Source organism: Salvelinus namaycush, chromosome 4 (genome assembly GCF_016432855.1).
Source record: "Salvelinus namaycush isolate Seneca chromosome 4, SaNama_1.0, whole genome shotgun sequence".
Classification (NCBI taxonomy): domain Eukaryota; kingdom Metazoa; phylum Chordata; class Actinopteri; order Salmoniformes; family Salmonidae; genus Salvelinus; species Salvelinus namaycush.
In genome coordinates this window covers 19836475-19862790 of record NC_052310.1, presented here as the reverse complement: position 1 = coordinate 19862790, position 26316 = coordinate 19836475, and the positions used below count along the sequence as shown (strand labels likewise).

At 42.5% G+C, this 26316-nt stretch overlaps 1 protein-coding gene across 1 annotated transcript in view; it reads left to right on the top strand.

Annotated features, from left to right (window-relative positions):
* The first annotated feature begins 5252 nt into the window (after positions 1-5252).
* The window catches only part of LOC120046279 (carnitine O-palmitoyltransferase 1, liver isoform-like), a 42355-nt gene continuing 21291 nt past the window's right edge, over positions 5253-26316 (top strand). The window contains exons 1-2 of the mRNA XM_038991365.1: positions 5253-5444; positions 23886-24028. Of these exons, the coding sequence (XP_038847293.1) occupies positions 23888-24028 (141 nt within the window). The 5' untranslated portion in view covers positions 5253-5444; positions 23886-23887. The remainder of the gene's footprint in view (positions 5445-23885; positions 24029-26316) is intronic.

Genomic DNA, 26316 nt, shown 5'->3' with positions numbered 1-26316 from the left:
CATGAACTTATAACATTTACATTCCTTCCCAGCATTCTGTCTAAATGTTGGTGTTTTAGTTTCTATTGTATGAATTCGTTTATATATTTTATGTTCTGTTCAGGGTCGTATTCACTAGGAATGAAACGGAAGCGAACGGACCGAAACAGGGAGGGACTACCTGAAGTTGTCCAATGAGATACACAGTTGTTTTGTTTGCAAAGTGTGTCGCTACGGTGTGCACTAATGAATACGACCCAGTTCTGATTATTGGATTGTAAGAGTTGAGTCAATGACTGAGTCAGGGGTTTATATTTCAGATCTGTTGCACCACCTGTGACCAGGTTACAGGCAAAGAGATGAGAGGGACTCTCTTTAAGCATTCTGTATAAAGTGACTGAGCCAGCAATGAGCACATTGCTCTAGCAAGCTAAACTGTCCACATTCATTGACAGACACGAGCAAACCACCATCGTACACCTTTCCTCCGACAACATCAAACGCTCATACTGCTCCCATGTCTTTCTTTATGCCTTTCCCCTTGACCTGATGCGTTTGTCATCACCAGTTCCCGCCATCGTTGTGCGGACCACTTGACTTCGAGAGAGAGCACGCTGTACAAGTCGGGGGCGTCACTGTCGCTATTCACCTTTATGATTGTTCACTGTCATTTTCATCATCTCCATCATCTCCATCATCATCATCATCATCATCACCAAGATCATTATATTCATCATCCTTACTCTAGCTAAGATTGTAAACTATTGTCCATTCCTAAGGGTCAGTAGAATAAGGTGTTAAAAAAAGAAATGTCTGTATCATAATTTAAATATAAAAGTGCACTATTATAACTATTGCCTGTGATTAAAAAAAAATGAAACAATTATGGTTGAATTGATGGTCAAAATAAAGAGACATCCACCTTATTGTTATGATTATAATAATAAACTCTAAAATAGTATGTCTGTTGTGTCCTTTGGGTTTCCAGCTAGATGTTCCAAAATCCATTTGTAATACATTGAAAGGCATAAATAATTTACAAAATCCACATGAAAGTGTAGGAGTCATGAGTTTTTACTCACCAAAGTAACAACACCGTGCGGTCAAAGACTTAGTAACTTAGTTGTAGTCACCATCTGGTTACCTATAACTACAAACAGTTCGTTTTTTATTTATTTTATATATTTATTAACTTATTTCCAGATACCTTCTAAACGACCTACAATGCACTATTTATCAACTTCACATGGAGAATTTACTCTGCGTTAGCTAGCTAGCTTGAGCTGGCTAAAGTTAGCCACTAGCCATGCAGCCTGAGTGTTCGCAGTGGTGAGCTACAATCCACCAATCATGAGGAGTTGTAATGTAAACAACCAATCAGATTGCCCACAAGTGTGGGCCGCATGATCCTGCTCCGCTGCTCTGAATTCTCCTGCACTGGCAGGCTTGCCTCTGGCTCAAAAGTAAAGTGGAAAATCATCCCTGCGTGCTTTAATTGTTTAGTACCTTGTCTGTTCTTCATTGTTTTTCATTTTACAATTTGTTTGGTCATCTTTTCGACCTGTTCTCCATGAAGTAGGCTCTCAGAGTTTTTCATCCTTGGTTTAGTACAGTAGCTGACTGACTGAGCTGTTGTGATAATTTCCATCTGCCTGGAGCCTTCCTCTGATCGCCATTTTTTTGTTGAATCTTCTGTCTCCTGTGCCCAATGCTACCTCTGGAATCCATCTACTTTGGATTTGCTTCACTATATCGCCATTGGATTAGTTGACTCTCTCTCAGCCGGTGAAATGGCCTCTCTGAAGCGCCTCTCCCGTTGGCTCTTCTTTGGTAGCTAACTCAGCCGTCAATCGGTAAGTCTCTGCTCTCTATGTTATACCTGCTGGATTGAAGTTATACATTTAAGTTTACATTAGGAAATAGGCTGGCTTGCCAAGTCCTCCATATTATGTCACACCTTGCATTTTTTCCCCTGCATTCTATGGAATTCTGATCAGTTTTATGTAATTTCTAGAAAAATGAAAAGTGAGGTGTGTCTTCATTGGGACTTTTGATGTGTGCACTAATGCAAATGCATATGTTACATGTGCAGTTACATTTATGCGACCTACCCTTTAATCATTGAACCATGGGCAAAATGGGCATTTCCCCCATTATTGTAGGTGGTCCTGAGTACGCCTTTTAGTGGGCTGCATATATATCATCGCAGTCTACACAGCAGCCTATAAGTGAAAGAATGACCGTTCTCCTAGCTACAGGATATTATGCTGGCAGCACGATTGATGATTAATTTTTTATTTTTTTCATAAGAGTCAAAATCAAATCAAATTCGATTTGTCACATACACATGGTTAGCAGATGTTAATGCGAATGTAGCAAAATGCTTGTGCTTCTAGTTCCAACAGTGCAGGAACATCTAACAAGTAATCTAACAATTCCCCAACAACTACCTAATACACACAAATCTAAAGGGGTGAATGAGAATATGTACATGTAAGTATATGGATGAGCGATGGCTGAGCGGCATAGGCAAGGAGCAATAGACGGTATAAAATACAGTATATACATGTCATATGAGTAATGTAAGATATTGTGTCCCCCTACAAAGACAGGCTTAACTTTGGGAATATCGCTTTTATTTTTGCACTATTATTTACAACCACCTTTGAAAAAATAAATGAATAATTTGATGTATTTTATACCAGCATTTCTTTTGAAAGTTTACCCAAATACTGGTATGTTGAAAGCTAATGTGTAGGCTATATTTAAAGAATTTTTTTATAAAATACAAATATACAGTATGTTGGAATTACTCAATAGAGTCTGCACAACTTAAATGGGTCTCTTGTGCTAGGCAGCGGGTTTTATACAGAGTACTGGGGACTCCTTACTCCACCCACTCAATTCACTGCAATGCAATACACCGTATATGGGATACATATTGGTTTGTAGAGAACTTTTCTACCTGTCTCAGCTAAAGTGGGGTGGGAAAGACTCAGTAGGGTCTCTACTAACCAAATATGTGTAGTTTTTGAGGGGTACTGTGTTGCACGGCTTGCTGCTGTGTTGCACGGCTTGCTATCATAACATATGATAGTGCCTGTGAACTTAAAGTCACACTGGACAGTTATAACCATAGATATGCAATATATAGTTAGTAGCAGTAATTGCATTACATTCAATCTTAAAATGATGGATTCCTTAAGTCAGTATGAAAGAGAATTAAAGGATACACTACTTCCACTTCCAATACCTGGCATTACAGTATCTGGCAATGCATGGACTTGTGATGGATGTGACAATAAACTCTGAATTTTCTCATCGGTGCCCACATTTTAGAAAACAGTCAGGCGGTAGTAGTTGTGGTGTTTACGTGTGCTTATTCTCTAAAGCAGTCTTATTATAGGGCAATGTGAATACAATGGCATGCGAGAGTATGTTTTATATCAGCTATCAGACAGGAAATTCCTACGTAATACATTTAAAACTCTCCAGAAAATGCCTTTGCTGAGCGTGATAGATAATGCATAATACATAGACGTGTTGATTATCTGTCAATCTTGTCTCTGTTATTGGTTTTGAAAACATGGTTGATAGGACTTTACAGTACACTGCTAACCTTGATAGAAAAGCAACACAGAGGCCTATAACTTGTAAATAATGTTCTCCATTGCTCTTCTGAAAGCTCAATTAAACTGTGTACTGTTAGCCTTGTTGTCTCTTGTAATACAGTGTAAACTCTACAAAAAGTGACTTTGCTGACTTTAATCGATAATCATGACCATATAGCTTGTAAATAATCTTGTCTCTGTTATTTAAACAAATAAATGGGCAATAGGCCTTTACTGTATACTGCAAACCTTGATAGATAAGAGGCACATATCGGCCGACAAATTGTAAATCCTTTTTTTCATTGCTGTTTAGAAAGTGTGATTATACTGTGTCCCAATAGCCTGGTTAATATGAATTAAATTTAACTTGTAAATAAATGAGATTTCGTTTTGATAAAAAATTAATTAATTTTGTTGTTGTTGTTGAGTGTGTATTGATTTCAGGACCATGGATAGTACCAGATCATTTAATTCTGTGTTGCTGGATATGTAGGACTCTGTTCCCCTCCAAAACTAATTTGGTTAGTAGAGACCTTACTGAGTATTTCCCACCCCTTTAGCTGAGACAAGTATAAAAGTTCTCTCTACAAGCCAATATGTATCCCATGTACAGTATATTACAGTGTATTGCATTGGGAGCTATAGAGGGGGTGGAGAACGAAGTGCTGCTCATTATGAACAGCACAGTGCCCCTCCAAAACTAACCATATTTGGCTAGTAGAAACCCTACTGAGTATTTTCCACCACACTTTAGCTGAGACAGATAAAAAAAAGTTGTCTCCACAAGCCAATATATATCCCATGAACAGTCTATACCAGTGTATTGCATTGGGGGCTATGGAGGGGGCGGAGTGAAAAGCCAGCAGCAGGAGGTGTGACACAGTCCACCTCCAAAACTAAACATATTTGGTTAGTAGAGACCCTACTGAGTATTTTCTACTTCACTTTCACTGAGACGGGTAGAAAAGTTATATTTTTACAAGCCAACATATACAGTGAGTACACCAAACATTAGGAACACCTTAATGTTCTGTATACTCTGTGTATATCCCGTGTACAGTCAATTACAGTGTATTGCATTTGGGGCTATAGAGGGGGTGGAGAACGAATCGCTGATGGGTATCTACTACACAGTCCCCATCCAAAACTGACTGTATTTGGTGAGTAGGGACCGTACTGAGTATATTCCACCCAACTTTAGCTGAGACAGGTAGAAAAATGTTCTCTCTACAGCCCAATCTTCTCAACATACCTGTGTCAACATTGTATTTTTTTCATTATTGGACTTAACAAATATTTTGTATTTGTTTTCATGAATTACTAATTGTATTTTCTTGTTGGCACAACAAAAGTGGCCATTGATTAAAATCAGTGGAGGCTGCTGAGGGGAAGACGCCTCATAATAATGGCTGGAATGGAGCGAATGGAAGACCTTCAAACACATGGAAAGCATGTGTTTGATGTATTTGATACCACTCCACTAATTTCATTCCAGCCATTACCACGAGCCCGTCCTCCCTAATTAAGATGCCACCAACCTCCTGTGATTAAAATTCAATATAATTAGAATTACTTATCCACATTGCAATGTTTTGAAATACGGGCTTTTATTTTGAAGGTTTCTTCATTACCATACGAAGTGACGCCATCATTTGTGTTGCTGGAAGAATACTAGTAGAGAAGGAAGGTAGTTAACTACTTGGATGCGAGCAGAGAAGAGGAGGATATTGGAGGTTTCGACGTTTGCAAAAAATGTTGGATGCCAACCGCCGTTAAATCTCATCAAAGAAGGTATCGACGTCATTACAGGTGCCTGCAGAGTTCTCGAATCTTCGTCTTCCTCATAGATTCCAGGTATGCTAACGAAATGCCTTTACATCTTTAAATATTTTTTGTCATACATTACATATGTTACACAGTTAGGAGATCCACGCGTATAATGGGCAGGGGGCTAGCTCTACTTTGGCTCTGTCAGCCAAAGCTAACATTAATTAGAAAGCAATTGCTAACGTTAGCCAGTTAAACCAGAGATTATACTCTCTGGCTAAACGCGGCTATTTTTGGAGTCCATGACAATTAACAAAGTCAGCTAGCTAAGTTTGCTGGTTTAGTTATGATCTACAATGAGTTCAGTGTGTTTTAGCAGGCTATGCCTTTACTGACTGCAGTTTATTAAATTGTAGGTTGATGGCTAATTTCTGTTAGCTAACAATACGTGTTATTCGGCGTTAGCTATTTAGCTACTCTAGCCAAGTCATTCTGGAAAAATACATGTAAATTATGCGTGTCAGTGTTTCCGTTTTTCGCTCATGACGAACAAGCGCGTGCTAGTATGTAAAAGTAGCATCCATAAACGAGCTAGCTTGTTAGCCCTGTTAGCTAGCAAACTAGTGATTCGGCTTGATTACGGTAAACCTGGTTGGATTGCTACTTTCTCCATCCTAATAATTATTAGCATAACTGTAGGTCACTCTGCAATGTAAGTTGAGTTCCTTGAATGCTTTAGTTACAGTAACGTTAGATCTGGCATTTAGCCAAATAACTAATGTTGCGGATGGGGTATACTACGATCAGGGTTTTCTAAAGCTAGCTAGCTTCAGTTAGCTTCACATTCCGGCTCAGCAGGCTTCATACATACTACGACAGAGGATATTGCTCGTCTGCCTGCCGCCACTTTTGGACTTCAATGCAGCCGTTTTTTTCTTTCTCTCGATATCTATACATTTCTGGGGAACAGTTAAGTACCGTACTGTGTGATATGTTTTCAATTAAAATAGTAAGAATAAACAAATGGCTTCATAGGAAAGAGCAATTTCTCAAGCAAGAATTTTGCTAGGACTTCCTGGGAGTGGTCTCAGTGGGGAGGGGAAACCCAACCTGGACTCAGGGGTAGACAACATTGTAAATGTAAATCCAGGATACTCAATTACCACATGTTATGTATTCATTTGTGGATGTCCATCCAGTTCGTATGATATGTTACGAATTGCAATTTGTACAGTGTGTTATGAATCTCATATGTTAAGAATTAGCTAAACGTATGATATGTTAAGAATGCATTTTGTTGTGGCTAACATTAGCTAGGCTAAGGGTTAGGAGATACTTTTGTGTTTATATAGTGTATGTGGACACCCCTTCAATTTAGTGGAATCGGCTATTTCAAACGGGTACAAAATCGAGCACACGGCCATGCAATCTCCATAAACAAACATTTGGCAGTAGAATAGCCTTACTGAAGAGCTCAGGGGCACCGCCATAGGATGCCGCCTTTCCAACCAGTCAGTTTGTCAAATGTATGCTGTTATTATGAAGTGGAAACGTCTAGGAGCATCAACGGCTCTGCCGCGACGTGGTAGGCCACACGCGTTCACAGAACGTGACTTCCAGGTGCTGAAACGCGTAGTGTGTAACAATCGCCGGTCCTCGGTTGAAACACTCACTACTGAGTTCTGGAAGCAGTCTCAGCACAATAACTGTTGCGTCGGGAGCGTCATGAAATGGGTTTCCATGTCCGAGCAGCCGCACACACGCCTAGATCACCATGCGCAATGCCAAGCGTCGGCTGGAGTGGTCAAGTTCGTCGCCATTGGACTCTGGAGCAGTGGAAACACGTTCTCTGCTGTGATGAATCACGCTTCACCATCTGGCAGTCCGACGGACGATTCTGGGTTTGGCGGATGCCACGAAAACCCTACCTGCCCAGATGCATAGTGCCAACTGTAAAGCTTGGTGCAGGAGAAATATTGTTCTGGGGCTGTTTTCATGGTTTGGGCTAGGCCCCTTAGTTCCAGCGAAGGGAAATATTAACGCTACAGCATACAATGACATTCTAGATGATTCTGTGCTTCCAACTTTGTGGCAAATGTTTTGGGAAAGGAATTTTCCTCTTTCAGCATGACAACACCCCCGTGCACAAAGCGAGGTCCATACAGAAATGTTTTGTCGAGATCGGTGTGGAAGAACTTGACTGGCCTGCACATAGCCCTGACTTAAATAAACTCCATCGAATACCTTTGGGATGAATTGGAACACTGACTGCGAGCCAGGCCTAATAGCCCAACATCAGTGCCCGACCTCACTAATGCTCTTGTGGCTGAATGGAAGTCCCCGCAGCAATGTTCCAACATTTAGTGGAAAGCCTTCCTAGAGTAGTGGAGGCTGTTATAGCAGCAAAGGGGGGACCAGCTCCATATTAATGCCCTTGAGTTTGGAATGAGACGTTTGACAAGCAGGTGTCCACATACTTTTGGTCATGTTGGCTAACATGCTATGTCGTTGCAAAGTGGCTAGTAAGTAGCTGCTAAAGTTTTCCATGATAAAATTGTAAAGTCTTCTCTGGAATGTATTTTTCTTTGTGTCAGACCCCTTAAAGACTAGTTGTTGGCTAATGGGGCTCCTAATAAATAACAATTATTGGTCTATTAACTAATTTACTGCCTGGTGATGTTGCCAGGCAGGCCTCAACTCCATCCCACCAAACCTCTTCAAACAGCTCTTACAATAAAAGGGCATAATCCTCAGTGTCGCAATTTCAAAGTATTATTCCAACCTCCTAGTGTGGAAATGTATACACACACACACAGGAAAATCACGTTTTTGACTGCACTCATCCACATTTACAGAATTGGTTGAACAGTGCAGAACAGAACCGCCCCTGATTGTTCTTTTCTTCCTCATTAGGAACAGAAAGAAATGCTGCTCAGGTGTTTTCCCACAATTATTTTAAGTCATACGAAAGTTTTACTGTGCGTGAAGTTTCAAATGCATGCTATCATTACTAAATGTGTTAGTTTACGTGATAGGTATTTTAACATGACTATTTTTCCCACTAACATTCGATTAATCAAATATTTGAAGGTTAATTAACTGCACCTGCTGATTTGGCCTCGTTTTTTGGAATGCACCTCAAGAAATGCTGGCGGCCATGACAGAGGCAAGGTATGAGTTGGCTTGGGTGTGGTTTGATGTGGGGGTGTCCTTGCCACCACCGACACCCATCTGTTAGAACCTTGCCCACAGCTGGTTCCCCCCACTCAATCTTTTATTAATTTGTATTATGTCGGAGGAAAAACTGCTCAACTGACGACCGAAATCAGACTGCAGGCGCCCGGCCCACCACAAGGAGTCGCTAGAGGAGGATGGGCCGGTTGAAGCCCCCCCTGGCCAAACCGTCCCCTAACCCAGACGATGCTAGGACAATTGTGCGCCGCCCTATGGGACTCCCGGTCAAGGCCGGTAAATACACAGCCTGGGATCAAACCGCAGGCTCTAGTGACTACGCAACACTGCGATGAAGTGCCTTAGACCTCTGCGTCACTTGGGAGGCACCCCCCACTCAATCTTAAACAAATCTCCCACAGGTTGAGTTCAATAACTACAAGCAAGTGAGTGATGAGATGTCAGAGGAGGCTTTGAATAGGTCAGTAGCCTACAGAGTAATGTGAGAAGAATGCAATAGCTGAATTTATGTAGATATTCTGAACTAAGTGTTTTGATAACTTTCAAATATAGTAATAGATCCATGTAGAATAAACAACCTTTTACATAATATCATAGCAGTGTTCTGCTAATATAACAATATAACAATATGCAGATTTCATCTTTCATTGTCATTCACACCCAATACAGATACAGTGCTAATCAGCATTTTGTCTAGTGGTAATGGGCAGAGGTTAAAGCCCAAAAAATTCCACGACTAACTTGTCTGGGGCCAAGTTAACCTCCACCTTTGTATGTAAGAAAGTCATTACCATCATGCTTTTAGGGAAATGGGCTCATTTTGTACATCACATTAAACTGCACGTTTTACCAATTCCAGTCCCATTGCTTAGGTCTGGGGTCCTCTTTTTATATAGGACTAAGAAGCTCAGTTCTGGTGAATATTTTTTATGGACATGGAAGCACATTCTACTCCCAAATTTATTAAAATTACCTCCAGAAATGGGCACAACCATTGGTTTAAAGGATGTTAAAATACCTCTAACTTTGGACCATGCATATAGCCTATGCATGTTCTATTAGCAATAAGCGTTATCAGTTGTAGCCCAACTGATGAGTCATAGTGATTTTTGTTTTGATAACATTACATGGCAGAAATATTAGCTTTGGAAAGTTACACCCTGCGTGATAAAGTATAGGCTTTAAATGGCTTTGCCAGCAGCTACAGTAGGCTACACACCTCTGAGTTGAGCTCTGCTCTGGTGAGCATTATAGACTATTTTAATTCCCTTCATTTGAACATCGGCGTGTCATCTACTATCATGCATGTCAGTTCAGTGCACACAGGGTAACAGAGAAATTAAAATATTTGGGAATATACATTGAGTATACTAAACATTCGGATCACCTTCCTAATATTGAGTTGCGTCTTGTAAAATTCCTACAATCTCCCACGTCGCTCCGCCGCACACTCCACTGGCTTCCAGTTGAAGCTCGCATCATCTCCGAGACCCTGGCGCTTGCCTACGGAGGAGCAACTGGAACTGCCCCTACTTACCTTCAGGCTATGCTCAAACCCTACATCCCAACCCGATCACTCCGTTCTGCCACCTCTGGTCTCTTGTCCCTCCTACCCCTACAGGAGGGCAGCTCCCGCTCAGTCATAGATCTTCTCTGTCCTGACACCCGAATAGTGGAACAAGTGTCCCCCTAAAGTCAGGACAGCGGAGTCCCTGCCCATCTTTTGAAAAAGTCTGAAACCCTACCTCTTTGAAATTCACTGCTCGACAGGGAGCTTACAGATAATTATGTGTGGGGTACAGAGATGAGGTAGTCATTCAAAAATCATGTTCAACAATATTATTGCACACAGTCCGTCCATGCAACTTATTATGTGACTTGTTAAGCAAATGTTTACTCCTGAACTTATTTAGGCTTGCCATAACAAAGGGGTTGAATACTTATTGACTCGAGACATTTCAGCTTTTCACTTTTGAAGTGAATTTGTAAAAACAATTTCACTTTGACATTGAGGTATTGTGTCGCTCAGTGACGACAAAAATATAGATTTCATTTGTTTTAAATTCATGCTGTAACACAACAAAATTAGCAAAAAGTCACGGTGTGAACTTTCTGAAGGCACTGTAGCCATCTTAAGATGATGAATGCACTAATTGTATGTCGCTCTTAGGGCTGACCCCAATTGGTCGACCAATATTTATTTTTTAGTCTCGCAGTGGAAATGGGCCATGGAGTTGGTGGACTCGCCCTTTTTTAATTCATGGCCGCTTGCCCAGCTGGGCGTGAGCGCTTAATTATGTTGGGTGGAAATGTCCGACCTCAACTCAGATCTCAACTCATTAAAAGGAGGTAATCGCCACCAGCCGACCTCGCTGCTTTCTCTCCCCCAACTCCGCCTAATCCAGACATTGTGTGCAACCACAAATCAACGTAAGTCCACCAAATCTATTATGTTTCATCTGAACTATCTGTTGCGCTTGAGAGCGGTCAATCAGTTATTGTTTTATAGTTTATTAACATGGAGCGCGAAGCTTTAAACCTGTTATATCAATGGACAATTATCACGGCCCTACAGATCATCATGGTACAATTATGCCATTAATATATGGTTAAAATGTGATGAAATTATGTACATATGAAGATAAACCTGGAAGTATGAAACGTAATTATTTGTTAAATTGATAATCATGATCAAACTGAGATTGAATAATTGATAACTGATCGATTTATTTGCATTATCATGATTTTAATCAGTTATGATCCTAAATGACTCAATCATCCTTCATATTGAGCTGAATCACTTAATTACATTAATGTATGATTGGGCTTTGGTGAATTTCATATGTTATTATTTTTCCTTTGTTATGCGGTACACAACTATCCATTTAAATAAACCACTTTATGCCTCAATCTCCTCTGTCACCTGACCTGTGACCTCCTTCACGATCGTCAGTCATCCTACCTGTTTGGCTACACACACAGATTCCAAGAGTCATTCAATGGTCCTTCGAACCATATGATGACTGAACCAAATACGGTGAAAGGGAGTTGGAGAAGGAAGAGTTGTCTCCACTGGAAGGGAGGAAAGATGAAGGAAAAGTCCTGGAAAGAATAAAAGCTCCAGGAGCTAAGCCTAAATCACCGACGAAGGCGTCATCCTCAACCAGCGCCAGGAGAACCAGGCAACGAACAAGCAGACGACCACCTGGTTATCGTAAGGTTTATGTGGTGGAGTTGCCCCCGCCAAAGGGCAGGGCTCAAAGCAGTGAAACAAGCTCAACACGTAGTTGATTTTATTAAAACACATAATGTGGGTCCTATATATGGAAAAATACATGTTTAAAAATGTTCCCTAGTTGCTCTGGATTAGAGCGTCCGCTAAATGGCGTAAATGTAGCTTGTCCTACTTTAGGCAATTTTTGACACTAGAATAAATGTTTGACTCTTATCGACGCCATATAGGCCGTTTTTCAAAGGAATTAGTTTGTTTTTGGGGCAGTCATCTTCCTCAAATGAAGGGGGATGAGGTTATCTTTGCAAAAGGGGGGGAATCTGATTTCATTGGTCCTTAACTCACAGCTCAGATACTTCATTCAGAATAAATGGAATTATCCCTGAGTAGCCTGCCCAGGAGCAGGTTAGTTCTGAAAGATTTGTTGCCATAGAAATGTACCTGGCTCAAAGGTGAGCCACTTTCTTGGTACCGGTTATCCCGAGTTGACCAAAGTTACCTCTAACTCCTCAAACTGTAGTATAGGGGCTCTTGTCCATGAACTTGAGAAGTTATGTCATCGTGACTGAACCGCAGTTGGCCTTTTTATCTCCCATTTATTGTGTTCTACTGTCAGTGTTTGTATTCCGTTATAATGCATGTTGTCTAAAAGCTGCTGAAAGTCATAGTTAATTATTTGTTCAGAATTTCTGTAGTTTACAGTGGAGGTGTGCCCAATTATTTAAATGGCTGTAATTTATCTGGCTGTCGAAGAAACACTGTTTTGGAAAATATCATTCTGAGCTAGCCATTGAAGCATTGAAGTATTGTCCACAGTTTTATAAGGGAATCTGAACATTTAACTGGAAGAAAATATGGAAAGAATATCACGTTGGCACCCTGTAATCCGAACCATCAATTTATTTGTTTTAAGTTTATTCACAGACCGTATTTAACACCAAGGAAACCTTTTCCAATGAAATTGGCCCCAACTGTTCACTGTGCCCTGTAAATCAGGTAGACGCATTCCTTCATATGATGTGGGAGTGCCCTGTACTTATAATACTTCTGGGATCAAGTTACGGAATTAATTTAGAAGTGCATGAATGTAAATATTCAATGCTTTGCATCGACGATGTTAACGATGATCGCTCCTCGACTCGCTCAATAAATCAGAAACGACTACTGCTGGCAGGCAACACTGTGTTTAGATGGCACACAGCTCCAGAGTTCGCCAGTTACTATTAGAAGTTATAACATGAGACTTATTGACTAAATGGTGGCAGTCAAACAATTGAGACCTGGACACACACTTGACTGTAAAATAATGTCAGCTAAAGCCCAACATACAAATATATTTTGTTTGGGCTTTATAAAATTATTGACCTACTTTCATATTTTTTTAGCTTTCAGGCCAACTGGGAAGGGGTGGTTGGGGCAGGGCAATCGTGCTCTAACATGACTGTACTTGCAGTCGGTGTGTTCCGGTCCCCTGTGTTGACTGTCACTATGTTTTCTAGCCTGTGGGAACACTCACCTTTTACCTAGTTTACACCACGCCCTCCCCCATCCTTCTCTCCTCCCTGCTGTTCCACTCTGCCTGCTTGTTAGTTTTCCATCTGTCTGTGCTGGAGGATAGAGGGGTGAAGTGGGGAAAAAGAGGGAGCCTTTTGTTTGAAGAAGTTCTCGATGTAATGGCATAGAAGAACAAAGTTACATGTTTTCTGAATTTTTTTTAAATCTTGCATTAAAAATGGAAACGTACAGAAATTTTGGTTTTTCATATCATTCTCTCTCATTCTGGATCCATTATCCCGTCACATCCGATGCCGAACGTTTTTTCTTTCTGAAGCAGTTGGCTACTGTAATCATTAAAACCATAAAACAATGTCCCTTAGATCTCTCATTGAGTAAACGTGACTAAGATATGGCAGGTTAAAGTGCTATCACAATAGATTAAGGTCTCATGCCTGCTGCTTTCAGTGCGATCAAACTGATATCAGTGACGAATTGAACGCGAGCCAGCATTTCTTAGTGTTGAAACCCTCCGTGTGCTGGCAGTCAGCGATGAGCTAAACAGAAGGTTTTTTTTTTTTTGGCACTCACAAAGGGCTGCAGTAAAGTGATCAGAGCTGAAATTCATTGCTGTTAGTCCCTGGCATGGACACTCACTGCTGCATATGCCAGCTCTCTCCTATAGAACAGCAAGTTGGTTGTAATTTTGCCAGAGACTTTTTTTTGTCACTGTCCTGGGGCAATTTTATAACTCATTTCATGCATCTACACATTTTGCTTTAGGGTAGAGACAAATGTTGGATGTTTTTAATATATCTGATCAATGTTCCTGGTCCTATGGGCCCTGGTCAAGTAGTGCACTATAGGGAGTAGCGTGAGGTGAGGGAATGAAAGGCATGGGGGAGGTGTGAGTTTGGAGAATTAATAGATACTGAATGTGACCTATAGGAATGTTTGTCAATGTTCCCTAGGCCATTAGCGGTAATTGTGGAGAGCAAAATCGATCCCTTTGGTGGAAAAACAGTGATCAGCTCAGACACTCGTTCCACGTCAGTCAACATCCCTATCAACTTTTGTAGCATCAGTCTGAGTCTAGCCAATGTCCACTACGACGATGGCCTTTGACAAAATGACAGCCCACTCATTTTATATTTTGTGATATCCAATTGGTACTTTAGTCTTGTCCCATCGCTGCAACTCCCGTACGGACTCGGGAGAGGCGACGGTCGAGAGCCATGCGTCCTCCGAAACACACCATGCCGCACTGCTTCTTGACACACTGCTCGCTTAACCCGGAAGCCAGCTGCACCAATGTGTCAGTATACACACTGTACAGCTGGCAACCGAAGTCAGCGTGCATGCACCCGGCAGCCATAAGGAGTCGCTTGAGCGCGATGGGACAAGGACATCCCAGCTGGCCAAACCCTCCCCTACCCCGGACGACGCTGGGCCAAATGTGTGCTGCCTCATGGGTGTCAAGGTTGCAGCCAGCTGCGACACAGCCCCGGATCGAACCTGGATCTGTAGTGATGCCTCTAGCACTGCGATGTATTTCCTTAGACCACTGCGCCACTCGGGAGGCCCCAGAAGTTTCAAGTTTTTGTCACGTGCACAAATACAGTGAAATGCCATTCTTGCAAGCTCTTTCCCATCAATGCGGTAATCAATATCCGTGGCACTATAAAGTAGAGCAAAAACACCCAAATAATAGAAATAAGTACACGAGAAAGAAATTAAGTAGGCTATATACAGGGTCTGTGCCAATGCCATAAGTGACCAACCGGCTCGATTAGTTCTTATGTAGCAAAATTTTAAATGGTTTTCAACATTGGATAAAGTAGAAACTCTGAGCTAGAAAATGGCATATCACACACCACAGTTGAAGAACAATGGGAAAGAAATTCTGCTTTGGAAGTTGATAAACTTGTAATCCTACTTTTGAGTGTCTCTTGAATGTTTTGGTTGACCTACTGGAGAGCTCTTCTTTGTCTACTACATTCTGTATCGTTCACACCCTCTTAAGGCTAAGCTCCACTACTCTATTTAAGGATTGACACGTGGGGCTCCCGAGTGGCGCTGCGGTCTAAGGCACTGCATCTCAGCGCTGGAGGCATCACTATAGACACCCTGGTTCAAATCCAGGCTGTATCACAACCGGCCGTCATTGGAGTCCCATAGGGCGGGGCGCACAATTGGCCCAGCGTTGTCCTGGTTTGACCGGTGTAGGCCGTCACTGTAAATAAAAATTTGTTCTTCTTGCCTAGTTAAATAAAATAAACCGAGGTGAGTACGGTGGTGTACTAAACAACCAAAGATTTCAAGACTAAAGGCTGGTTGTCACAGTGACATGAACATTGTGCCCCGGTTAGTCGAGATAATAGATGCGGTGCTTTAGACCGCTGCTCAACTCGGGAGCCCGACGGTACTACACAGATCACACATGTGACGTTAGCCAGTGAGCCGGCCTACTTACAGTATGCTTTAACTTGCTGTGAACACTCCTTTCTGACAAAGTTAGAAACGTATATCTGAATGTAGTTGGCTAGACCCGTATACATGGCCGTATCCCTCGGTCACGGATGCCATGGTTGCCCTTAGTTTGGAAATGAAATCCGGAGACGGCCTTTGTTCTCTTTTCGACTCCCTCCGCGTAGTCAAACGCCTGCATTTTCTCCATCTCCTTAGCGATCATGCTGTGCTTCCACCGGGCATTCAACTGATTTCAAAACTCGGTCCTCCAGAAAGTGGAGAGCATTAGCAACATTATCACAGTTCTTCGTGATATCTTAAAAAAAAAAACTGCTTTAGACAGGATTATACATACATACAGAGCAGCTCATGTTTCTAGACCGCCGCGTGCTACATGGCAGACCAATCCGAACTCCTCTCTCGGCATGTCCAGCCCATCCAGATGCCCACAGATGGCATACAAGTTTTTTTTTTTTATTCCGAGCCATATTTATTCAATCCACAATGTGCTACGGAGGAACTTCTGCATTTGGACGCTAAGCGAGCATGGAGGGAGACTGAATCAGCGGAACCGGTAGACTAGCTACCTGGAGCGGTGGCTAGGTCTGAGAGGGACTGATGGTGCAACGGCGGGATATGCCAATCCATGGCAACTGACTTTGAGTGTTTCTGCTTCACAGAGTGGGACTTCATACTGCCATTGATTGGGTGGGCTTGATATCTCGGGCGAAGAAAGCGGCACGCCCTGTGACTAACAAACTAGACTTTTCTGCACTCCTCAATCGTTGAGTTAGAGACATTCCTCCATGTCCCAAAAATTAACTGGAAGAAGCAACCCAGACATGCCGGACCGAATGGACAGGTGTATATCGAGTAAGTGACATTATTCTTCTTCTTGTCCTAGCACACGTAACAAAATATATATATATATATAGATAACTTTTGTATTTATAATTGCACTCTGATCAAATTTATAAACAGTTTCTTGTTATTAGATTTATTTGTTTCTAGCTAATTATTTGTTCTGTCAATGCAGGCTGCTGTTGGAGTGGGTACTGAAGAGAGACTGGGACGAGGGAACAGAAGTCTTCCCTTTTTGTCGCAAGTATCACTCGCTGACAGGAGTTTCCGTGGGATTCAAGGAGGCGGAGGATGTGATGGGCCTGTTGTAATTTCACCAATGATTCAGCTTCACAGCCAGACAGTACGAACATAAAATAAAATGGTTAGGCAATATCTTTTTATTTTGCATTGTTGAAGGAACCTGCAAGTTAGCATTTCGTTGGACGATGTATACTATGCGTATCCTGTACATATGACTAAAACTTTAAACAATTTCAAATCACTCTAAATGCTTTTTGAAGTGAACAAGTATGTGTGTGTTAATTCTGTCAACAGTAATAAATTATTTTTGAAGTGAACCAGTACGTTGTTTTGTTATAGTCCTGTCATCACAGTAAAATGCCATTTGCACCAGTGACATCTTTTGTTACTGTCCACTATAAGTGATTAATTACAGTATGCCACAAATATAGCAGTCAGATCATTGTATCAGTAAAATTTGAGTACTTTAGGTAATTGGTTTATTGGTCAAATGCACATATTTAGCAGATGTTATTGCGGGTGTAGCAAAATGCTTGTGTTCCTAGCTCCAACAGTGCAGTAGTGTCTTACAATACACACATCTAAAATAATGGAATTAAGAAATAAATAATCAGGATGTGCAATGTTGGAGTGGCGTTGACTAGAATAGTGTATACATATGAAATTAGTAAAACAGTGTGTAAACATTATTAAAGTGACCAATGATTCCATGTCTGTATACAGGGCAGCAGCCTCCAAAGTGCAGAGTTGAGTAACCAGATGGTAGCCGGCTAGTGATGGCTGTTTAACAGTCTGATGGCCTTGAGAGTTGTTTTCCCCAGTTTTGATGCACCTGTACTGAACTTGCCTTCTGGATGATAGCGGGGTGAACAGGCCGTGGCTCTGTGGTTGATGTCCTTGATCTTTTTGGCCTTCCTGTGACATCGGGTGCAGTAGGTGTCCTAGAGGGCAGGTAGTTTGCCCCCGGTAATGCGTTGGGCAGACCACACCACCCTCTGGAGAGCACTGCGGTTGTGGGTGGTGCACTTGCTGTACCAGGTGGTGATATAGCCCGACAGAAGGCTCTCAATGGTGCATCTGTAAAATTTGTGAGGGTCTTAGGGGCCAAGCAAAATGTATTTCGCCTCCTGAGGTTGAAGAGGCGCTGTTGCACATTCTTCACCACACTGTGCGGGTGGACCATTTCAGATTGTAAGTGATTTGTGCGCCGTGGAACTTGAAGCCTTTCACCTTCTCTACTGCGGCCCCGTGGGGCGCTGTTGCGCCTTCTTCACCACGATGTCTGTGTGCGTCGACCACTTCAGTTTGTCCATGATGTGTACGCCGAGGAACTTAACTTTCCACCTTCTCCACTACTGTCCCGTCGATGTGGATAGGGGGGTGCTCCCTCTGCTATTTCCTGAAGTCCACGATCATATCCTTTGTTTTGTTGATGTTGAGTGTGAGGTTATTTTCCTGACACCACACTCCGAGGGCCCTCACCTCCTCCCTGTAGGCCGTCTCGTCGTTGTTGATAATCAAGCCTACCACTGTAGTGTCGCAAATTGGAGTGGGTCTAGGGTGTCAGGTAGGGTGGAGGTGATATGGTGCTTGACTAGTCTCTCAAAGCACTTCATGATGACGGAAGTGAGTGCTACGGGGCGATAGTCGTTTAGCTCATTTACCTTAGCTTTCTTGGGAACAAGAACAATGGTGGCCCTCTTGAAGCGTGGAACAGCATACTTGAATAGGGATTGACTGAATATGTCCGTAAACACACCAGCCAGCTGGTCTGCGCATGCTCTGAGGACGTGGCTAGGGATGCCGTCTGGGCTGGTAGTCTTGCGAGGGTTAACACGTTTAAATGTTTTACTCACGTTGGCTGCGGTGGAGAGCCCGCAGGTTTTGGTAGCGGGCTGTGTCAGTGGCACTGTATTGTCCTCAAAGCGAGCAAAGAAGTTGTTTTAGTTTGTCTGGGAGCAAGACATCGGTGTCCGTGATGGGGCTAGTTTTCTTTTTGTAATCCGTGATTGACTGTAGACCCTGCCACATATGTCTCGTGTCTGAGCCGTTGAATTGCGACTCCTGGGTTTGATTGTAAGGAATTCTACGTCAGGTGAACAAAAGGACTTGAGTTCCTGTATGTTGTTATGATAACACCCCCGCCCTTCTTCTTACCAGAGAGATGTTTGTTTCTGTCGGCGTGGTGCGTGAAGAAACTGGGTGGCAGGACTGACTCTGATAAGGTATCCCAAGTGAGCCATGTTTCCATGAAACATAGAATGTTACCATCTCTGATGTCTCTCTGCAAGGCAACCCTTGCTCGAATTTCGTCTACCTTGTTGTCAAAAGACTGGACATTGGCGAGTAGTTGACTCGTGAGCGATGTGCCCATCTACGGGGCCTGACCAGAAGACCGCTCCGTCTGCCCCTTCTGCGGCGCTGTTGTTTTGGGTTGCCTACTGGGATCCGATCCATCGTCCTGGGTGGTGGTCCAAACAGAGGATCTGCTACGGGAAAGTCGTATTCCTGGTCGTAATGTTGGTAAGTTGACGTTGCTCTTATATCCAATAGTTCTTTCCGGCTGTGTGTAATAAGGCTTAAGATTTCCTAGGGTAACAGTTTAAGAAATAATACATAAAAAAACCAAATACTGCATAGTTTCCTAAGAACGCGAAGCGAGGTGACCATCTCTGTCGGCACCATCCTGTCATTATTGCATTTACATAAGATTCAGACTTTCTTGAAGCACCTTTGGCAACGATTACATCCTTGAGTGTTCTTGGGTATGACGCTACAAGCTTGGAACACCTGTATTTGGAGGTTCTCCCATTCTTCTCCCAAGCTCTGTCAGGTGTGATGGGGAGTGTCGCTGCACTGCTATTTTCTGGTCTCTCCAGTGACGTTAGATCGGGTTCAAGTCCGGGGTCTGGCTGGGCCACTCAAGGACCACTCCTGCGTTGTCTTGGCTGTGTGCTTAGGGTCGTTGTCTTTTTGGAAGGTGAACCTTCACCCCAGTCTGAGGTCCTGAGCGCTCCAGAGCCCTCTTCATCGAGGATCTCTCTGTACTTTGCTCCGTTCATCTTTCCCACGATCCTGACTAATCTCCCAGCCCCTGCCGCTGAAAAACATCCCCACAGCATGATGCTGCCGCCACAATGCTTCACCGTAGCGATGGTGCCAGGATTCCTCCAGATGTGACGCTTGGCATTCAGGTCAAAAGTTGAATCTTGGTTTCATCAGACCAGAGAATCTTGTTTCTCATGGTCTGAGAGTCGTTTAGGTGCCTTTAGGTGCCTCTATTCCTATAACCCTGGTCAATCAATGTTGAGAGGTGTTGTTTCTATGGAGATTGAAATGGAAAGACTCAAAAATACACCATGAAAACCTGAACAGATATTTTTGGGGGAGGGTAGATATTCAAATTCAGTCTGTTAGCTTTGTAAATGTGTGTGTGAAATTTTGTTTTGTGTTCTGAGGTTTTCATTGAGAAAAAAGCCAATGTTACACACAAACCTGCAGCCACTAGGTTGCTTGTCAGTTGTCATTCGACATTGCCCACAGCACGGTGACCGAGTTCTCTTGAGCAGCGACCTCCTTTGACAATGTCTGTAATGACATTCACTTTAATCATGCTAAATTCTCAGAGTAAATGGTCTAACTTTTGAGCCATATATGGTAGAGACATATGGTTTGGATTATTGTTTTTTTCTGATGCAATTTTCGAATGAGCGTTTTCATAAACATTGAATTAAATAATAATTTTAAGGGTGAAACCCTCCAACCCATGGGCCTAAACTAAGGGTGGTTCCCAAATGGCACTCTATTCCCTATCACTCAAATTCAAATCTGGACGTCAAAACCAGTTCCACTGTCTTTTTTTATTCTCCCCCTCTAACCAGGGACTGATTTAGACCTGGGACACCAGGTGGGTGCAATTAATTATCAGGTGGAACCAAAGTTCCCTTTAATATTTTTCGGCACAAATTTCAAGTCTTGAAACGCGTTTACTGTGAACACTGAGGTTGTACCCGCTTTAATTTACTGTTTTTACAGTGGACAAGTAGGCTAATGTGGCTATTGATCATAATGTTGGCCTACCATAAAAAAAAAGATGGAGAAAATGAATCACATAACATTTTAACATGGAAATAGGGTTTCTATCATTCAGCCTACAGTAACAGCCAATGTGTGGTGTTTGATGCAGGCCTACATTCCATGAAACACGCAGGGCTTGACATTAACCTGTTTATCCACTTGTCCTTCAGACAAGGTGACTGAAAATGTTGTTTGATGCAAGAAACCACTTTACCAAATAAAATGTATTATTATTCCCATACCATTCTTACAGAGAATCAGACAAATTATGCTACCCTCTACCGATTAACTACTTAGCTTCTTTAAGCCTGTCTCAAAATAGAGCACTGCCCCTTTAAGACAAAAAAAAGCTCTTTACCTGACTCGCTTTTCAAAGAGGGCTTTGAAATGTACAGGTTTTGTGCTCTTGTAGTAAGCTATCACTCCCACCTTGCTAGCTACAAATTAACTATAACTGGGCAAATAACTCACTAACTAGCAAAGAATATGCACACGTGGCTACACGCATTTCTCGCTTTGATCTCAAAACAAGCGCATGATAACTATGACAGCTCATGCTGTAAAACAGTCCAGTTCAAAGTGAATAGAACAAATCCATATATGGCAACGGTCTATTTGCATATAGGCCTACTGCAGTTCTGATTTGTTTATGGTGCACCGGTCTCTGTAGAGTACGTGCCTGTCAATGCAATAGAATGGTACTCCGATGTATTCTGTCTACAACATAGTTAGTTTTGCATATTAAGTCTTGCATAGTTTGTTTTGTTTCGGTATGTTGCATTGAAAGTGCCTAATATTGCGTTGATTCGATCACAATTCCCACAGTGAAGAGAAACGTTGATAGTGTTAATGGGGAAAACTCTGAACTTCACTCAACTTTTAATCTTGTGCTTCTCTGCGCGGGCTGATTTTTCTTCTGCACACCAGGCCCTGGCGAGCTGCGCACCCGCAAGCCTCTTAGAGGGAACATTGGGTGTAACCCTTGCCCTATATAGTGCATGAATATGGGTCCTTCTCAAAAGTTGTGCACTATCAAGGGAATAGGGTGGCGTTTGGAACTCACCCCAAGTGTCATCACATCTTAGGTTACAATGCAGCTCATCCGGAAATTCTCGTTTAGGTTTCACCTTGAAGACGGATGCAGGCTGCTAAAACATATTCAGGAATTGGGGGTGGGAACGTTGTGGTAATTGCCACGTGTAGCAGAGAAATGACAACAAATAACGCTGTTGGTGCAACTAGCTAGCATGCTAACCTTAGCTAGTCAATGAAAGTTTTGTGAGCACCATTTCAGTTAAAGGTGCAATATGCAGACATCACTCTGCCATTTCCTGGCTGCTAAAATTCAAATAGTTCGCCTAATTTCAGTTTGTGGAAAAACAAGCCAGTGTAGAGAATCATTGTACCATCTAAATACTGTGAAATATATTTTTAATAACCAACAATATTGTTTGTTCAGATGTTTGAAGCTGGTATACACAACCAAAAGTAATAGATGCAAAAAATGAAACAATGGGAAGCATAGAAATGGTGCATATAGAACAGATTTACTGCTTTTTAGACTTGCTTTCAATTAGAATGACATATCTATAACTCACATTTCTATGTGAATTTGGTCAGGTCGCCCAAAAAGTGACATATCGCAGCTTTAAGATGCTGTAAATCAGGGGAAAATAATTATTTCAGAAAAAAACTACCAGCATACGTGTCAGAGATGAGTCTCAGCTAAATCATACCTATACAAGCTGTTGACATGTTGAGGGTTGAAGTTTGTCTGCGTTTGGATAATTCCAGTGAAACTGTCGGATTCCAGACGTCATTAATATTTGGACACGGACATGATCAAATAGCTATATTCACTCTATCATTTTAGCTAGCTAGCTATATATCAATGCATTATTTAAATTGCGGCTGAGAATCCAGCATAGAAATACTGTAGAAGCTATGGTTATATGTGTAGCCTAACTATTGAAGTAATGGGCAAGTTTCTTTTGCCCCGGGCCATGCAAAACGAATTTGCCTAAAACCTTAGTGGTCTAAACCGTTCTTCTTGGTGGGAGCGGGGCTCTAAATTGCAATCATATGATGCAATTTTACGATTTATAAAATTGCCTTATTTTAATGCAGACAACAAAAAAAACATTTGACAAATTATCCAATGTGCTTCAACAAAGTACTGAGTAAAGGGTCTGAATAGTTATGTAATATTTCATTTTTTTATATAAGTTTGCACACATTTCTGAAAACCTGTTTTTGCTTTTTCATTATTGGGTATTGTGTGAAGATTGATAGATTTTTTTTATAAAATCAATTTTAGAATAAGGCTGTAACGTAACAAAATGTGGAAACGGTCAAGGGATCTGGATACTTTCCGAATGCACTGTGTAACGTACGATGACTTATTGACTTACATCATTGTGAAACATCATGGGTAAGCTCTGGCCATATTTCAGCTCGAAAAAGTGTATTTCTATTGGTGTGGGTGTTTTTTAAGAGATTTTAACATTTTCTTTTTGCTTGACACTCGCCTGATGAGTCCTGTAGACCAGTGGTTCTCAAATGTCTCCTTAGGGACCCGCAGCCATTCCATGTAATTTAACTATTTAAGAGATAGCACATCTGATTATTATCAACTAATTATCAAGCTCTTGATTAGGTGATCAGCTGAGCTAGTTAAGGACTACGTCAACATTGTGAAACGTTTGGGAGCCCCCCGGAGGAGAGGTTTGAGAACCACTGCTGTAGACTATTTTAGCTAAGTAAACAAATTAGGCTAAACTCACCATTTCCTCTCCTCGATTTAAACTGTGTAGTTTTATTGATAATTGTGCGTACATGTGTAGGTTAAGGCGAAAGAGTTGTAGTTGGTATGGAAGATGGTCACTTAATGTATATTTTTTCCTGTCTCTATCTGCCCCTTCTCTCTTCTCTCTCTCTCTCCCTTTCGTACCTTTTTCCAGGCATGGCTGAAGCCCACCAGGCCGTGGCCTTCCAGTTCACGGTGACTCCGGAAGGCATCGACCTGCAGCTGTCCCACCAGGCCCTCACGGAGATCTACCTCTCAGGCCTGCGCTCCTGGAAAAAGAAGTTAATCCGCCTCAAGGTACTGGACATGCCTGAGTCTGTCTGTCTTTGATCTGTCTGTCTTTCTCTTTCTTTGGTGTATGTGTCTCTGGCTAGCCTGAATGTACATATTCTCAGATGAGCTTTCTGGGTTATCGCTGTTGGTCTTTATCGCCTGCTTATCTGTCTGTAAGGGGACAAATTGCTCTCACTTGCTTAAACCTGACTTCCGCTAAGTGTAGGGCCTAGGCTGTCCCCTCAGACAGCAATAACCCGGAGAAATAGTCTATCTTAATTGCCTGTTTGTACACCTGTCTGTCTGCCTCCCTGTCCATCTATCTGTCTTCCCCTCTATGCCTCCCTGTCTTCCCCTCTATGCCTCCCTGTCTTCCTCTCTATGCCTCCCTGTCTTCCTCTCTATGCCTCCCCGTCTGCCTCTCTATGCCTCCCCGTCTGCCTCTCTATGCCTCCCCGTCTTCCTCTCTATGCCTCCCTGTCTTCCTCCCAGTCTGCTTTTCTCTCTCTGTCTGTCGGTTAGAATTACATCACATGGTTTCTGCACAACAGCGTCCATACGTCATTCTACTGTGATCTACTGTGACATACCTCGGCTGTGTATAATAATCATATCAGCACAAACGGCAGAGGGGACATACTGCTCTGACACACTTAAACCTGACCTCTGCTGAACAGTAGGTCATTTAACGTCACAGTGCTGCTGAACAGTATGTCATTTAACGTCACAGTGCTGCTGAACAGTAGGTCATTTAACGTCACAGTGCTGCTGAACAGTAGGTCATTTAACGTCACAGTGCTGCTGAACAGTAGGTCATTTAACGTCACAGTGCTGCTGAACAGTAGGTCATTTAACGTCACAGTGCTGCTGAACAGTAGGTCATTTAACGTCACAGTGCTGCTGAACAGTAGGTCATTTAACGTCACAGTGCTGCTGAACAGTAGGCCATTTAACGTCACAGTGCTGCTGAACAGTAGGCCATTTAACGGCACAGTGCTGCTGAACAGTATGTCAGTTAACGTCACAGTGCTGCTGAACAGTAGGTCATTTAACGTCACAGTGCTGCTGAACAGTAGGTCATTTAACGGCACAGTGCTGCTGAACAGTAGGTCATTTAACGTCACAGTGCTGCTGAACAGTAGGTCATTTAACGTCACAGTGCTGCTGAACAGTAGGCCATTTAACGTCACAGTGCTGCTGAACAGTAGGTCATTTAACGTCACAGTGCTGCTGAACAGTAGGTCATTTAACGTCACAGTGCTGCTGAACAGTATGTCATTTAACGTCACAGTGCTGCTGAGCAGTAGGTCATTTAACGTCACAGTGCTGCTGAGCAGTAGGTCATTTAACGTCACAGTGCTGCTGAACAGTAGGCCATTTAACGTCACAGTGCTGCTGAACAGTAGGTCATTTAACGTCACAGTGCTGCTGAACAGTATGTCAGTTAACGTCACAGTGCTGCTGAACAGTAGGTCATTTAACGTCACAGTGCTGCTGAGCAGTAGGTCATTTAACGTCACAGTGCTGCTGAACAGTAGGTCATTTAACGTCACAGTGCTGCTGAACAGTATGTCATTTAACGGCACAGTGCTGCTGAGCAGTAGGTCATTTAACGTCACAGTGCTGCTGAACAGTAGGTCATTTAACGTCACAGTGCTGCTGAACAGTATGTCATTTAACGGCACAGTGCTGCTGAACAGTAGGTCATTTAACGTCACAGTGCTGCTGAGCAGTAGGTCATTTAACGTCACAGTGCTGCTGAACAGTATGTCATTTAACGGCACAGTGCTGCTGAACAGTAGGTCATTTAACGTCACAGTGCTGCTGAACAGTAGGCCATTTAACGTCACAGTGCTGCTGAACAGTAGGTCATTTAACGTCACAGTGCTGCTGAACAGTATGTCATTTAACGGCACAGTGCTGCTGAACAGTAGGTCATTTAACGTCACAGTGCTGCTGAACAGTAGGTCATTTAACGTCACAGTGCTGCTGAACAGTATGTCAGTTAACGTCACAGTGCTGCTGAACAGTAGGTCATTTAACGTCACAGTGCTGCTGAACAGTATGTCATTTAACGGCACAGTGCTGCTGAACAGTAGGTCATTTAACGGCACAGTGCTGCTGAACAGTAGGTCATTTAACGTCACAGTGCTGCTGAGCAGTAGGTCATTTAACGTCACAGTGCTGCTGAGCAGTAGGTCATTTAACGTCACAGTGCTGCTGAACAGTAGGTCATTTAACGTCACAGTGCTGCTGGAATATGAACGGCCAGCAGCGTCACATTTCTCTGATCTGTTTGGGTAAACATGCCC